The sequence below is a fragment of the Coenobita brevimanus genome, chromosome 79 (assembly GCF_032717465.1).
Source record: "Coenobita brevimanus isolate Jiangsu-jjx chromosome 79, ASM3271746v2, whole genome shotgun sequence".
Lineage (NCBI taxonomy): Eukaryota > Metazoa > Arthropoda > Malacostraca > Decapoda > Coenobitidae > Coenobita > Coenobita brevimanus.
The window spans coordinates 9,712,411-9,728,019 of NC_137032.1; the positions used below are offsets into that span (position 1 = coordinate 9,712,411).

The following is a 15,609-nucleotide window of genomic DNA, read 5'->3' on the forward strand; positions in this document are numbered from 1 at the left end:
ATACACAATCTTCACAAACAGCACCGACACTTCACTGACACTGAAGTACACTCAGTCTGAACTGAAACTGACTGAACTGCTCTAGTCTCTCCCATCGTTATATAAGCTTCCCATGTACTAGAATTTTCTACTACATTCTCGGGAAAGCAACAGTTGCCAACTCGGAGACATCCAAAATATCCAGAGTTTTCCTACATTACATAACACTCTCCTGTAAATCATTTAGTATACAAACTGATATAAGATTGCATAATTTAACAATCACTTAAATAAAACATTATACATAAAAAAGAACAAAAATTAATGTACAGCTTACAAAATAACTACGCTCACTAACAGCAGACTAACTGGCAACTCTGACACGTAGCTGAACTACGAGAATCGCCAGGAATTCTCCAACACAATGTAACTACCAATCCAGCTTTATGACACTACCCCCTCCCTAGTCCTTTGTCATCCCAACAAAACTACACAGTATATACAAACATAATCCTTAATCCTAATAAAACATCTAATTATACACAAAATAATCCTTCAGCTTATAAAGTCCTCTCCTGTGCCGCTTCCTACAACATCCCTGCTCTTCCACATAGTCCACTCTCCCGGAATATCTTGGTTCTCTTCCTGATTCACTTATTCCCTCGAGGAACTGTCGCTATCCTCTTGCACTTCAGCTCCTTGGTACTGCTCAGCATCCTCAGCTGCAGGAAAGACATCCCAGCTGTACTGTCCTGGCCCATGGTACTGTCACAGACGAATCACATGTACCACTTTTGGGGGAGACTTCCTGCCTCCCCAAATCCCTTACGTTACATCTGATAGGCGGTCCAACACAGTGTAAGGCCTGTCCCACGGGCCCTGCAGCTTCGGTGATTGTCTCTTCTTCCGCTTCAGTGGCTGTCCCTTCTTCCACTGAGGATTGTATAACAAAACTTTGCCACCACCCTTGAAGTTCACCTAATTTGCCGTGGCATCATACTTGCACTTTCACTTCACCCCAAAATTTTAGAGCTTCTCGCAATTGATGATCTACCTCAGCCAGCCTTTCCTGAAGGTGCTTTGCATAGCTGGAAGTGTCTACAGGCAGCTCATCACCAGGTGGTGTTTCCATTAACAGGTCAATGTGTAAATGCCTGTAACTCATGGCCCAGCATCAGTTTTGCAGAGGTGTTGCCAGCAGATTCATGGTATGCAGACTGATTTGCCATCAGCTATGCAGGTAATTTCTGGTCCCATTCTGTTTGTCTCTACAGAGTATTTTGTCAGCTTTTGTCCCAGGGTACAGTTGAATTTCTCCACCGTCCCATCTGACTGTGGCCTTAGTGGGGTCGTCCTGGTCTTCTTGATCCCCAGTAACTTGCAGCACTCACAGAACACAGCAGACTTGAAGTTTCTACCCTGGTCTGAATGTAGCTCTTGTGGCATCTGAAAACGACTGAAGAACTGATCAACCAACAACTGAGCATCAGTCACAGCCTCTTGATCAGGGATGGCGTATACTTCTAGCCACTTCGTGAAGTAGTCCATGGCAACATATATATACCAGTTTCCTCTTTCAGTGAGTGGCAGAAGTCCAGCAATGTCCACCGTGACTCTCTCCATTGGTGCACCCACTTGGTGCAGCTGGAGAGGGGCACAACCACGTTTCTTGGGTCCCTTCTTCGCACAACGTACATCACAGGCCTGACACCATTCCTCAGCGTCCTGGTGCATGCCAGTCCAGTAGAACCTCTGCTGCAGCCGACTTAGAGTTTTCTTCACTCCTAGGTGCCCATTAGTGATCTGGTTATGAGACTCATCTAAGATCTCGGACCTCATTTTCTTCGGAACGGCCAGTTGCCACTACTTGCTGAGGCCCTCTGGTGTCTCCCACTGACGCTCCAATAGTCCGTTGTTCAAACGAAGAAGGTCCCATTGACTTCAGTAGCTCTTAGTCACAGGGCTAAACCCAGAAACCTCTTCCCAGGATGGTCGCACTGTACTCCACTGCAGCCACTCTAGCAGTTGTAAATCTGTATCCGCCATCTGCATTCTCTTCAAGTCTTCTTCATCTGACACTGGCCCTGTCACTCCAGTACGGTGGCATTTCTTTTTAACATTCCCATTCTTACTACACTACTTGCCGTCTGTTCTTCCGTCTTCTCGCACACTATCAAGGTTCTCTTGCATTTCCTCAGTGGTGGGGCTTCTTGGAAAAAACTGGGTGGTTGTTGCCTCTTGTCACCAGCCTTTACTAATTTACTCTCATCCTTCTCATCTTCTGCAGCCTTCTTCTTGCCGTCAATCTCCTTTGGACAGTCATAGCTAAAGTGTTCCACCTCACCACATGTCCAGTACCCGTTTGTTGCAATCATGGATTTCCTTGCACTGTTCTGTTCTTGCTCCTTCTTTCATTTGTAACAATCCACCTTCTTGTGTCCTGGCTTCTTGCAGAACCAGCAACCTCCTCTGATCTTCTGTTCTCTCTTCCACTTGTTGAAGTCCACTTTCTGATGTCCTGGCGTCTCATAGTACCAGCAACTTCCTCTAATCTTCTCCCATTCCCTTTTCCACTTGTAGCAGTCCTATTTTCTATATCCTGGCTTTTCTCAGTATCAGCAACTTCCTTCAAATTTTTCCGCTTCACATACCTGTCCCTTTCTTGCCTTGAATCCTGCATAACGACTGGCCTGAAAAGTGGATGTACTGGACCTGATGTAGGACTTAAATTTTAGAGCCCTGGCCAGTGCTTCTTGCGTGCTTCTGGGTTGTGCCTGCATCACTTGCACTTTCACCTCTGCACTATCAAGGGCATCGATGAACTGGTCCCATAGAAGAATTGCCAACAGGTTAGGTGCTGCTCCAGGGTATGCCTTATATGTCATACTCTCCAGGTCATGAGCAAGCTGTTGTAGGAATTTGCCTCGAGACTATACACGGCTACGGAATCTTGATCTGTAAACCTCAGTCTGGTACATGGTCCTATATCTGCACTCCAGCACTTCTCCTAGGGACTGACAACTGTTCCTATTGTCCACTGACATTTGGCAAAGAATTTCCATTGCAGCACCCTTGCGGCTTGTAGCAAGCTGCGCTGCCTTCTGCCTATTATCCCAACCATTCTGATCTGCAAGCAACTCAAACTGCACACGATAAGCTTCCCAAGATACTTTGTCATCATATTGCTGAGATTTCTTTTTAATTGGATCACCATTATAGCCATGCACTTCACTGGTTTTGAGCCTGAAAACTGGGGCATCATAATTAAGTCCAGGACTTAAGACTTCTGCATTCTGATTATTCAACCCTGTAATGCTACCTTTAGATGCTTGGGATCCATCAAGATTCACCATACACTGTCTAATCTTTTTCATATGCTCCCTGTACACTAGTCAGAGGCTCAGCAATGCAGTATTTCTCTACAGCCTCAATTTCCTCACTAATTATCCTCACATGGTCAACTACATGCTTCAACTGGGTATCTACATGCTGTCTGCACTCCATCACAATTCCCTCACTCATTGTCTTCATCTGGCCGTCTACATGCTGTTTGCATTGTGTCACATTATTACTTACCTCATACTTCTGTTACCATAGGTCAGTGTATACTTCCTCCTTCAAATGTTGTTGCTCTTCCTTATTTCCCCCATGAAAGCATCCAGCTGTCCTTGCATCCTCAGTTGTAATTCCCTCTGTTGCTCCTGTAATGCCTCTTGAAGCTGTTCCCTCTGTGCTTGCAATTGTTTTTTTATTTCTTCATTTTGTGCCTGTAAGGAGGCGGTGGCTCATTCGGTAGAGAGGTGGCCTGCAGTTCTAATGGACCCAGTTTCAAATCCCCGCTGGGGCAGGGAAAAGTTTCAGGATTTGAATTCATAAAAGCAGACTTTACTGATATATCATATAACCCGCTGACATGTAGTAAAAATATCCCTGCTACTACTAATACACCAGTCCTGTATGAGACAGCCCTAGCATGTATTCAATATGGACGGTGGATGTTAGCGCCAAAGTGGTGAGATGTAGAGATTTATGGTATGTAGGAGGACCACTGGCCTTTAGAGCAGGCTGTGAAGGCTATGCCCGCAGTCGGACACATAAAAAAAAAATGTCCTTTGAGTTCTTTCTGTCCTTCATTCTGTGCCCGTAATTGTATTTGTAGTTGTACACTTTGTGCTTGCAATACCTTCATGACTGCAGCTAGAAATGCCTCCTCTTGCCTTGCTTGGCCTCATGTCTGTACACCTTCTGCCTCCATGTCGAAGGTTAAACTCACTGCAGCATTTTATGATCCAGATTCCTGGCACCACTGTTATGTCCCTGTCCCACAATGCCACATGCTCAAACAGCAGTAGATCAATATTGGAAGGACATAGCCCAGTGAGTTGTTCTTTCTAGAGGCAGCCTTTCAGTGTATAACAACACAGCAGCACAGGTATTGTAAATAAACACTGGCATCATAAGTTCACGGTCTTTATTTTCCAAATAATTACTCTTAATGCTTGCCAACTTCACTTCACTGTTCACAAGTACCGGAGATACACAGTCTTTACTAACTGCAATTACACTTAATGCTTGCCAACTACACTTCACTGTTTTCACAAGTACTGGAGATACACAATCTTCACAAACAGCACTGACACTGCACTGACACTGAACTACACTCAGTCTGAACTGAAACTGACTGAACTGCTCCAGTCTCTTCCCCATCCTTATATAAGCTTCACATGTACTAGAAGTTTCTACTACATTCTCGGGAAAGCAACAGTTGCCAACTCTGAGACATCAAAAATATCCTGAGATTTCTCACATTGCATAATATAGGATTGTATATAATTTAACAGTCAGATAAACAAAACATTATAGAGAAAACGAGCACAAAAATTAACGTACAACATACAAAATAACTAGGCTAAGCTCACAAACAGCAGGCTAACTGGGAACTCTGACACGTAACCGAAATACGAGAATCATCGGGAATTCTCCAGCACAATCTTATCTACCAATCAAGCTTCGTAACAATTTTTATTTAGTAAATGGTATATGTATAGTGGGACCAGTATATTAGGACTTCTTCGCGACCAGCACCATATTTTAATTTAAAAATGAACATTTTACAGCTGTCCTTAGATATAAGTGGAGATTCTCCTACTCTCCTCAGAAATAAGAACATTTTCCCTCTGTTCTCAAGTAGAAGTGAACATTTTCCTATTGTTCTCAGGTATCAATTAACATTTTCCTGCTTTCCTTAGATGTACCTGAATATTTTTCTACTCAGATATAATTTAACATTTTCTTACTGTTCACACAAAGGCTGAATTAAGTTTGTGTTAGCTGGGACCAAATACTAGATATTCCGACCTTCAAGTGGTTTATAGTGCCATAGTATCAATATAAATCAGCCTCCAATATACACTCGCACATTAATAAAACCGTCTGGCTTTAGATTAAAGTAAAATGTTAGATAATACCTAAATATGAGAGCAGTGGCGTACCCAGAATGATGAAAAAGGGAGGGCCTTTATATATATATATATATAAAAATATATTTAAAATGATATATATATATATATATATATATATATAAATATATATAAAAATATTAAAATATATATATTATTTCAACTGTGCAGCCAATGACTTTGGCGAGCGCAGCGAGCCCGTACAGCTGGGGAGTTCGGTGGGGGGGATGCTATAAGCCCCCTCTCGCCGAGAAAATTTTGCATTTTGGCCAATTTTATGATAATTTTGAGGCCATATGGAATGGGTATACGACATAAATATAGCATATTCAAAAGTAATTTTTAAGTACTCTGCGCCACTGAGTTATGATTCAGTCTTTCCAATAACCTTATATTACTAAAATTCAAACGCTCACATTTCGATTAAAGAACTTTACAGCTGTAATAAACTAATAGCAATATCATTAAAAAAAATATGATTATTTAATCACTGTATTAGTCTCAATTACAAACAGTTAAAGACAAGACATATCCAACATATTTTTCTTGCTTATAATTCAGTTGAAACAAATTAAGCTGATGAGCAGTTCTCAGAGCAACCTGTGGATAAAATAAAAAAAACTGCCATTTTTGAGATACCACTGAGTATAATACAGAGGCAGTTTATTCAGGTATGCTTCATTTAAGCTGGATTTTAAAACTTTTTGTTGTCGGCATATGTAGGCAGGGGGAATTTAAGTAATTTGAGAAAGTATTATTTTAATGTTTATATATTTAATATACTTAATTTAATAAATTGTTATTTCATATATATATATATATATATATATATATATATATATATATATATATATATATATATATATATATATATATATATATATATATATATATTGCACAAGGGGGAGGCCCGGCCGCATGGCCCCCTCCCTCCCTTTTGTAAGCCACTGTGTGAGAGTGTAGGAGAGTATAGTTTTTGACGTGAGATGGAACAGAATGCTAGAGTTGTGCCGATCGTTAGAAGGTTTTAGAGGCCTCATAATGCCAGTTTTTGTTTCCAGTTATGCACTTTATGATTAACACAATCATTGGTATTGGCTGGAACAGAATACTTGAGTTATCCCGACGATGGACGGAATGTAGTAGTAGTAGTAGTAGTAGTAGTAGTGGTAGTAGTTGTAGTAGTAGTAGTAGTAGTAGGAGGAGGAGGAGGAGGAGGAGGAGGAGGAGGAGAAAGAGGAGGAGGAGGAGTATTGGCAATGGTATTGGTGCTGGTTGCGGTAATGGTGAAAGTAGTAGTAGTAATAATTATTAATATAGTGTTAGTAGTAGTAGTACTGATGATGGTGCTGGTATCATATCGTATCGATCATAATGCGTCAACATGCTTGCATGCGTCGGCTTTGGTCACCTAATGGCGACTTTCCACGCTACTCCATCTATGGCAGCCTCCTTATTCAGTCCTTTATCCGTAAGAGACCTATTCCCAGGGCTTTTTCGGTCTGCCTTTCACGACCCTACCCCAATGTTCACACTTCTCACCTCTGGCACTCGATTGTCATCTTCCATTCCCTAAACATGCCCAACCCATCTCAATCTACACCTTCTCATCATAACACCAATACATTCCAGTTCCACCTTTCCTCTCAACTCCTCAATCGTAATCCTAGCCCCCCCAGATCTCTCATTCAAGGACGCACTACTCATCCATCGAATCATTATCATTCCTGTACGTTTGAGCCTACGAATATCCTCTTTCTTTACTGTCCAGATATCACTATCGTACAGTATTACACTCCTAACACATGGCGCACACAAAGATCCCTTAGCACGGAGGGAGAGCCCTCTCAATGTCAGGAGAGACAACAGCTCCCTGAACTTCTTCCAGTCACTCCATATCGTAGCCACAGAGCTTGCCCCAATCCCACCACCATCACATAACATGTCCCCAAATAACAAACCTTCTCCACACGGACTTTTATGTATGGTTGCGGAGAGAACAGACGTGTTTCCTGAGCTCTCCTCTAGCTATTGGGCTGCCTCACCGGCATAGATTTTGCTTTTCCGCCACTAGGGCGTTTTCTAAATAAAGTTAGGATTAGTTAGTTCTCATTTTCCTCCCCTCCCTGTTAGAGATACAATAGGTTTTTGTATCTATTTCCTGAGTTTACCTTTGCTTATCGCCCACGGAGGGTCCCCCCCACTGATCGCTCTGGGGCGTGAATAAACACGGTCGGGCCTCCCTGGAGTGGTTTGAGAGGGCAACCTCAGACTTAGGTGTGTGGTCCCCGGTTGTTTGTCCCTTGATCGTTTTCTCTCCTTCTTCCCACTTCCCCGACTAGGGGGGAGTGGTTACTATGCAGGACGCCCCTACTGCCTCCTCCCCCTCAGGGGGGGAGGTAGTCCTGACCGACCCCCGACTACTACACGGACAGACAGCCCCCAGACAGAACGGCCCCAGACTCGTTTGCCTCGTGACGTCGAGGTAAAAAATGAGGAGTTTGTCACCATGCATGCTCTAGGTTCCACTCCCTTGAGCAGTCTCAATCCCTTTATGATTAAGAAGGTTATTGATGGCTGTGCTGGGGAGGTGGAACAAGTCAAAAAACTTGTGAACGGAGACCTCCTTGTAAAGATCTGCAATTCTTCCCAGGTTAAGGACTTGCTGAAGCTGCGCAAGTTTCATATTTATGATGTCGAAGCCAAGATCCCAACTTCCATGAATTCCTGCAAGGGTGTCATCACTTGCAGGGACCTCATGGTGAAGAGTGAGGAAGAGATCAAAGAGGAACTTGCTCAGCAAGATGTAATCGATGCCCACTTCATAACAAGATATTCGGAAGGTGTCAAGACGAAGACAGCAACCATTGTTTTGACTTTCGGTAAAGTGTCACTGCCTAGCCAAGTAAAAATTGGTTATGAAATTGTTCATGTGCGGCCATATATTCCCAACCCTTTCCGTTGCTTGAAATGCCAGATGTATGGGCATGGTTCAAAGACTTGTCGGGCTTCCCAGCCAGTGTGTGGCAAGTGTGCAAGCCAGGGTCATGATGCGGAACACTGCACATCTGAGACGGTCTGTTGCTTCCACTGCAAGGGCGCTCACTCCACTTCCTCTAGGGATTGTCCCAAGTGGAAGGAGGAGAAGGAGGTCTGCACAGTGAAGGCAACGGAGGGCATTTCCTACTATGAAGCTAGGAAAAGGGTGAAGGAGTTGCATGCAACTCCCACGCCGAATAGGTCCTATGCTTCGGCGGTAATGTCCCGTCCTGTGATGTGCTCTGTAGAGACGCAGACTGATCCTGTCCTTCTCCCTATTGCCACTCACAGTACATCTCCATCTCGACCTCCTGTCCGCTCCAACTCTCTCACTAACATCCCTAAGGCTTCAACTGATTCTCAGGCTGCTGCTGCCTCTCCATCAGTACGGCCTAAAACGAAGCCTGACAAGTCTACTAAAAGTAACATGACCACCCTCACAAAACAGTCTCGTCCTCATGTTCTTCCAGTTCCCACTCCAGCGAGGGAGAGGAAGGTTAGCTCTTCCTCGGGGGAGTCAGGGAACCTCGTAATTGACGACAATATGGAGGTTTCCATGAACAAGCACTGGGATAGGTCCCCCGGTAGTCGCTCGCCTGCTGGCGGGCGACAAAAAAAGACAAAGCACACTGGCCCCCAACGAAAATCTTAAACCGTCGCTTTCACTATACTACAGTGGAATTGTAGTGGTATTGGGAATAAGTTACACAATATAGCAATCTTGCTTTCTATACACAGGCCAGACGTTGTTTGTTTACAGGAGACGCGCCTGGAGGATCACCCTGATCCTCCACAGTTCAAACACTACCACTCGTATAGAAGATATGAAGGTCACGGAGTAGCCATATACACACACAAATCACACCCACAAACGGAAGTGATTCTAAATTCTACTCTGGAAGCGGTCGCGTGCAGAGTAAAATTTAATAACACGTATCTGTCTATTTGCTCTCTGTACTGTCCTCCACATGGCCCCATTGATAGTGATGCTTTAAATTCACTAGTGCAGTGGTTCCCAACTTGTTTCAGGCCATGGACCACCAACCCAATAAGAAAAATGTTGTGGACCATTTCATTTTTGGTTAAGTATAAAGAAGTATACACAACAAGCATTTTTGTTTGAAATACATTTATTCAAAATAATTTCGAGAAATTATACAAAATAATTAGCCAGCTAACATTTTAATATTTCTTAAAAACATAATTTCCTGGAAATAGAATAGTTGTGTAACATTTTGCCCTAAAATTTATTTCTAACAAACAGAATTTTCAAATTATGCAGGAGTATACAACTAATAAACACTTTCCTTTCAAATTAAATTCATTCATTTTTACTTGCAACCAGACTTTTGGATTCTTTTCTCACTCACAAACTTTTCAATATTAGGAGCGGTACTTGATAATGCACAACGAATATCGCTTTCCACTGCAAGACGATTCCTCTGTTTCGACTTAATGTGCAGCAGACATGAAAACCCACTCTCACACATGTAAGTTGATGCAAATGGCAAAAGATATCTGAGTGCATGTGATGACAGATTTGGGTAAGTACCAATCATGCTGGCCCAAAATTTTTCCATGGTAGATCGTTGGTACATATCTTGAGCCGCCAAATCATTTTTCAGCTCCAAAAATTCCTCCTGCAGATCCTCTGGAACACTGTGAACATCGCTTGTGAATGGATTCCTGATGAAAGATAACTCATCCCTTGTCATGTCCACCTCTGGAAAGTAATGCTGAAATTCATCCCGCAGCTTTCGTAAATGCTCGAGAATTTGCATCTGAATGCCTTTCTTTTCCCCGAGCACGGCATCCACACATGGAAACTGAACCAAATTGTCACTTGCGACTCGTCCGATCCAGAGTTCTAGTTTCTCAAGAAAAGCCCTGATGATGCCTTGGTGAGAGAACAGATTTGCACATTTCTCTTGCAGCTGAAGATTCAGTTTGTTCAAGATTCCAAAAATATCAGCAAGGTATGCAAGTTCTAATTCTGACTGTGTTAGCATATTTCTTAAATCCTCTTTCCCTTGAGACTGGAGAAAGAAAGTCAGTTCTTCTCTTAGTTCAAAAATTCTGTTGAGTACGTTCCCTGCTGACAACCACCGTACAGAAGTGTATAACAACAACACCTCAAAGTCGGAACCCATGTCCTCACATAATTTTCTGAACAGCCTGGTGTTCACTGCTGATGATTTGATGTAATTAACCACCTTCACTAATCCTTTGAAAATGGCGTTCAGGTGATCCGGCAGTGTTTTTGACGCTAATGCCTCTCTGTGAATGAAGCAATGAATAGCACTTACCAATGGAGCACGCTGCTTCACCAACGCTTGGAAGCCTGATCTTGAGCCTAGCATTGCAGGTGCACCATCAATGGTAACACCCACCAAATTTTTCCAATCCAGACCATTTGCGTCGAAGAAATTGTCAACAACTTCTAACACATCCTGAGCCCTTGTGGTGGTGTCAAGAGTCTTACAAAAGAGAAATTCTTCTTTGACGTCCCCATCAACCATGTATCGTGCAAACACCATTAGCTGAGAGGACAATGAGACATCAGTTGATTCATCCAACTGTATGGGAAACAATGGAGATTTCTTTATTTCATCCACAACTTGTTCACTGATGTTTTGTGAGATATCATCTATCCGTCTCGATACAGTGTTATTAGATACAGATATATCATTTAGCTTCCGTGCTGCGTCCCCACCGACAACAAGTCTCACCATTTCTTTTGCACAAGGTAGCACAAGTTGCTCTACAATTGTATGAGGCTTCTTGGCCTGTGCAACTTTGTATGCTACAATGTAGGAAGCTCGCACTGCATTGGAGGTCTTTTCATAGAATGTACCTGATGAGTCAAGGTGCTGCCGCTTGAGAGCTGATAACTGCCGCTCAAAATAATCTTTATCCTTTTGCAACAAACTGGGGTGACACTTTTCGAGATGGAGCTTAAGCTTAGCTGGCTTCAGTGACTCATTCCCCAAGACTTTGAAGCAAATAACACACTGTGGTAATTCCATGCCATCTTTTTCTTGACAAGTGAAGCCGAATTTAATGTAGTCCTCTGAATACTTGCGCCTGACAGTCCTCCCCGCCATTGCTATTTATTCAGATCTGTGGGCAGTGCAAGGAAATATAATTTACACGTTGAGTTTGGCAATACTAACGATAAAACGTAAGATGAAGTCAGTAATGTAACACCATGTGCCGTAAACAGCATAAACCAGCATAACACAGCACGCAGCATAACAATTGACCAGAAATATTTCACTCTGTTCACACTTCCTCCCTGCTTCATAAAAAAAAACTACATTTTGCAGAAAAAAACGAAATCAAATTACACCAGACCTGTTAAACAGCGCAGAACGAATGATACAACTAATCATCTCAGCTGTTCGGTTGCTACTGGTGTCTGGCTAGTGGCCACAGCGCGGCAGCTGACAGGAATCAACAGGATGGCCTGTCACCTCCGCAATGAACTCACACCATGTCACTCAAACGCCACAATGAACAACACATCGAATATAAATGAATTAACAATAATTCTAACACAACTTAAAGGCTGCCAATACATTTCTTAAATAGGAATAATATTATAAAATGAATGGCCCTTTTTTTATTTTGATTAAATTGTTCGCTCTGAGTTTTCAGTAAATTCAAAATTATATAGTCATTTTCAGTTTGTTACCAAATACAGTGGACATCCTGTGGACAACCCAAAAAGTCACCATGGACCACCAGTTGGGAACCACTGCACTAGTGGAACATCTCCCTGGGAATAAGTTAGTGTTGGGCGATTTTAACGCCCATCACTATCAATGGGGTAGCTTGAGGATTGATGGTCGTGGGGAGCAAGTAGCCGACCTAATACTACAGTCCAACCTCTGTCTTCTGAACGATGGTAGAGCGACTCGTGTAGATGATCGTACTGGTAACTTTTCGGCCATTGACTTATCTTTGGCCTCCCCTGGTATACATCAAGATCTCTCATGGGACCCTTACGACGACTCCTTGGGAAGTGATCATTTACCCATCTGTCTTTCTTATACACGCGACATCATTTCAGACCCTCCATCTCCAAAATTTAACTATAAGAAAGCAGATTGGGGATCCTTCTCAAGGATCGCCAATTTAGATATATCTGGGGAGACCATGGATGTTAAGGTCGAAAATATAACTACTTCCATATTACACGCAGCTGAGGCTGCTATTCCCAAGACTTCTACAGTTCATGCGAAGCATAGAGCACATTGGTGGACGCCGGATTGCCGACAAGCATTAAGAAAACGCAATAGGAGATACAGGATTTTTGATAGTCAGCCCACTGAGGAAAACTTTATTGCATACAAACAGGCACGGGCTGAGGCAAGGAGAATAATAAGAAGGGCCAAACGTGACTCCTGGCGGTCCTTTGTGTCCACGGTGACTCGTACAACACCATTACGTAAAGTCTGGTCCACTATAAGAATATTAAATAATAAAGGCCCATATTTTCCAATCACCACCCTTCAGGTTAATAATAACATCTATGACGAGCCCGTGGACGTTGCTAACATCCTCGCCAGGAGTTTTTCTCATGTAAGTAGCTCAGCCAATTATGATCCGCGTTTTCAACATCATAAACGCATGGCTGAGCTACAGATATTAGATTTTGCCACAGAAGACGTAGACTCCCCATACAACCAAGAGTTTATGCTAGATGAACTGCTCCTTGCCCTTAAATCCTGTAAAGACACCAGCCCTGGACCAGACACCATCACGTACGGTATGATCCAGCATCTTAATCAGGACAACCTGATTAAGATGTTAGCATTGTACAATGAGATTTGGGCGTCTCGAACGTTCCCAAACTCATGGCACTTTGCGCACGTCATACCGATACCCAGAGAGGCTGGTCGTCTTATGAATCCCACTTCATTTCGTCCTATTGTGTTGATTTCTTGTCTATGTAAGGTCATGGAACGTATGGTTAACAATAGGCTTCTTTTTGTTTTAGAGTCAAAGAATTTGTTAAATGATCAACAATGTGGCTTCCGTATATACAGAAGTTCACTAGATCATTTAATGAATTTGGAGCATTGTATTGAAGAGGCATTTGCCAATAAAGAATTCATGATAGGGGTGTTCTTGGACATCCATAAAGCCTATGACATGACATGGCGACACGGTATACTAATGAATCTCTATGCTTATGGTTTAAGAGGAAATTTGCCTATTTTTATTTCAAATTTCTTAAGGGACAGGACTTTCTCTGTCAAATTGCCCCGTAACGTAACATCGGATGTATTTATCCAGGAAAACGGGGTGCTGCAGGGAAGTGTGCTTAGTCCTACTTTATTTAGTATTATGATCAATGATATTCTGTCATCAGCTCCCATCCCAAGGAATCTTAAATACTCGCTCTACGCTGACGATTGTGCAATATGGCACTCTTCCCGTAATGCACAATTTTCGGCTGGGCGGATTCAAGCAGCCCTTGACTCCGTCCACCAATGGGCCTTGCAGTGGGGATTTAAGTTTTCCATCCGTAAGTGTGCCGCTATAGTCTTCACTAATCGTAACGTACCTAATTTGTGCTTAACTTTGGATAATCAGGCGGTACCTTTTCAAAATTCTGTAAAATTTTTAGGATTACATTTTGATCGTAGAATGAATTTTAAACTTCATGTTAATACTTTGCTTGCTCGTTGTGATAAACCGTTAAATGTCCTCAAGTACCTAGCAGGTACTACATGGGGTGCCGACAGAAAATCTTTATTAATGGTGTATAAGTCCCTTATTCGATCAAAGCTAGACTATGGCGCACAGGTGTATGGCTCGGCATCTGATGCCACGCTGAAAGGATTGGATGTGTTGCAGAATAAATGCTTGCGAATGTGTCTTGGAGCTGTACGGTGTACCCGTGTGGCTCGTATGGAAGTGGAGGCGAATGTGCCTCCCCTCCGTATTCGCCGAGACCACCTGGCCTTGTCCTACGGCGTAAGGACATTAAGGAAAAGCAATATCGGCAATGTGGCCTGTACCCCCCTGCGTCAATACCACCACCTTCTGCGGGGGGTGCGTCGGCCACTTGCCGCTCGCCTCCACTTACTGACTCAGGAGCTTGATGTGGACTCCAGCGACTGTGACAAGTTGGTGCTTAAAAATATAGCGCCTTGGGAGCCACCCGGCTTTACAGTCGATGTTACATGGCTCCCAGCACCAAAGGCCAAGGCGCCGGAGGCGGAGGTCCACCACTTGTTTCGTAACATCATTGTTCATCACTTGGGGTCCCATCAATTGTACACCGACGGCTCCAAGTCGAGTGAATGTGTGGGTGCAAGTGTGTGGTCAACTGAATGTGCCCTCAGGTATCGGTTGCCGACTCATACATCTGTGTTTACTTCAGAACTCTTTGCTATTGACAAAGCGATAGACTATGCTCTCAATTCTAGGCATGACTCATTTGTCATATTTTCAGATTCAAAATCAGCCCTTCAGCCAATTGCATCTTGTACTACAGACTCTCACGAGATCCAGGGCCGCATCGTTAATAAGTTGCATTCATGCAACAAGTCATTCACGCTGATCTGGGTGCCTGGTCATTGTCGTATCTACGGCAATGAGCAGGCTGACTTACTTGCAAAGTCGGCTGTAGAACTCGAGGAGACTTGGGACGTTCCTCGTGATCTACGGTCGAGTATCTCTCTCGGAAAGAAATCAATAAATCTTCTGTGGCAAGGTCAGTGGACCAGACTAAATATTCCAACTTGTAAGCCGTATCTGGGCGACTGGGACACTGCCAACCGTCCCAGTCGCCTAGAAGAAAAAGTGTTGGCACGGTTACGGTTTAATGCCACCATTTTAACCCACATAAAACCATATATGGAAAGACGCTTCCCGCCGCACTGTGACATCTGTAATGCGGTGTTATCTATCAGTCATATCATCCTGCGCTGTCGGCGATTTATTCGTGGACGTGCTTCACTTATAAATTACTGCGGCGCAGTAGACGTCCCCTTCACCCTTTCCACCATCCTGGGTGATGGGGACATTGTTATGACTGATAAATTGATGGCTTTCTTGAGAGAGACCGGACTGATCAGAGTGATGTGACTTTTTTACTGTGTGGTTATGGTTTTTATGA

The 15,609-nt window shown here is 43.2% G+C and overlaps 1 protein-coding gene across 1 annotated transcript; it reads right to left on the minus strand.

Moving 5' to 3' along the window:
• Positions 1 to 633: 633 nt before the first annotated feature.
• On the minus strand, positions 634 to 11,581 carry LOC145409019 (zinc finger BED domain-containing protein 5-like). The gene is made up of 3 exons (XM_080279588.1): positions 10,030 to 11,581; positions 2,631 to 2,836; positions 634 to 744 (listed from the first exon to the last, which is right to left on the minus strand). The coding sequence occupies exons 1-3, from the start codon at positions 11,579 to 11,581 to the stop codon at positions 634 to 636; spliced, it is 1,869 nt and encodes a 622-aa protein (XP_080135714.1).
• Between the last annotated feature and the right edge of the window lie 4,028 nt (positions 11,582 to 15,609).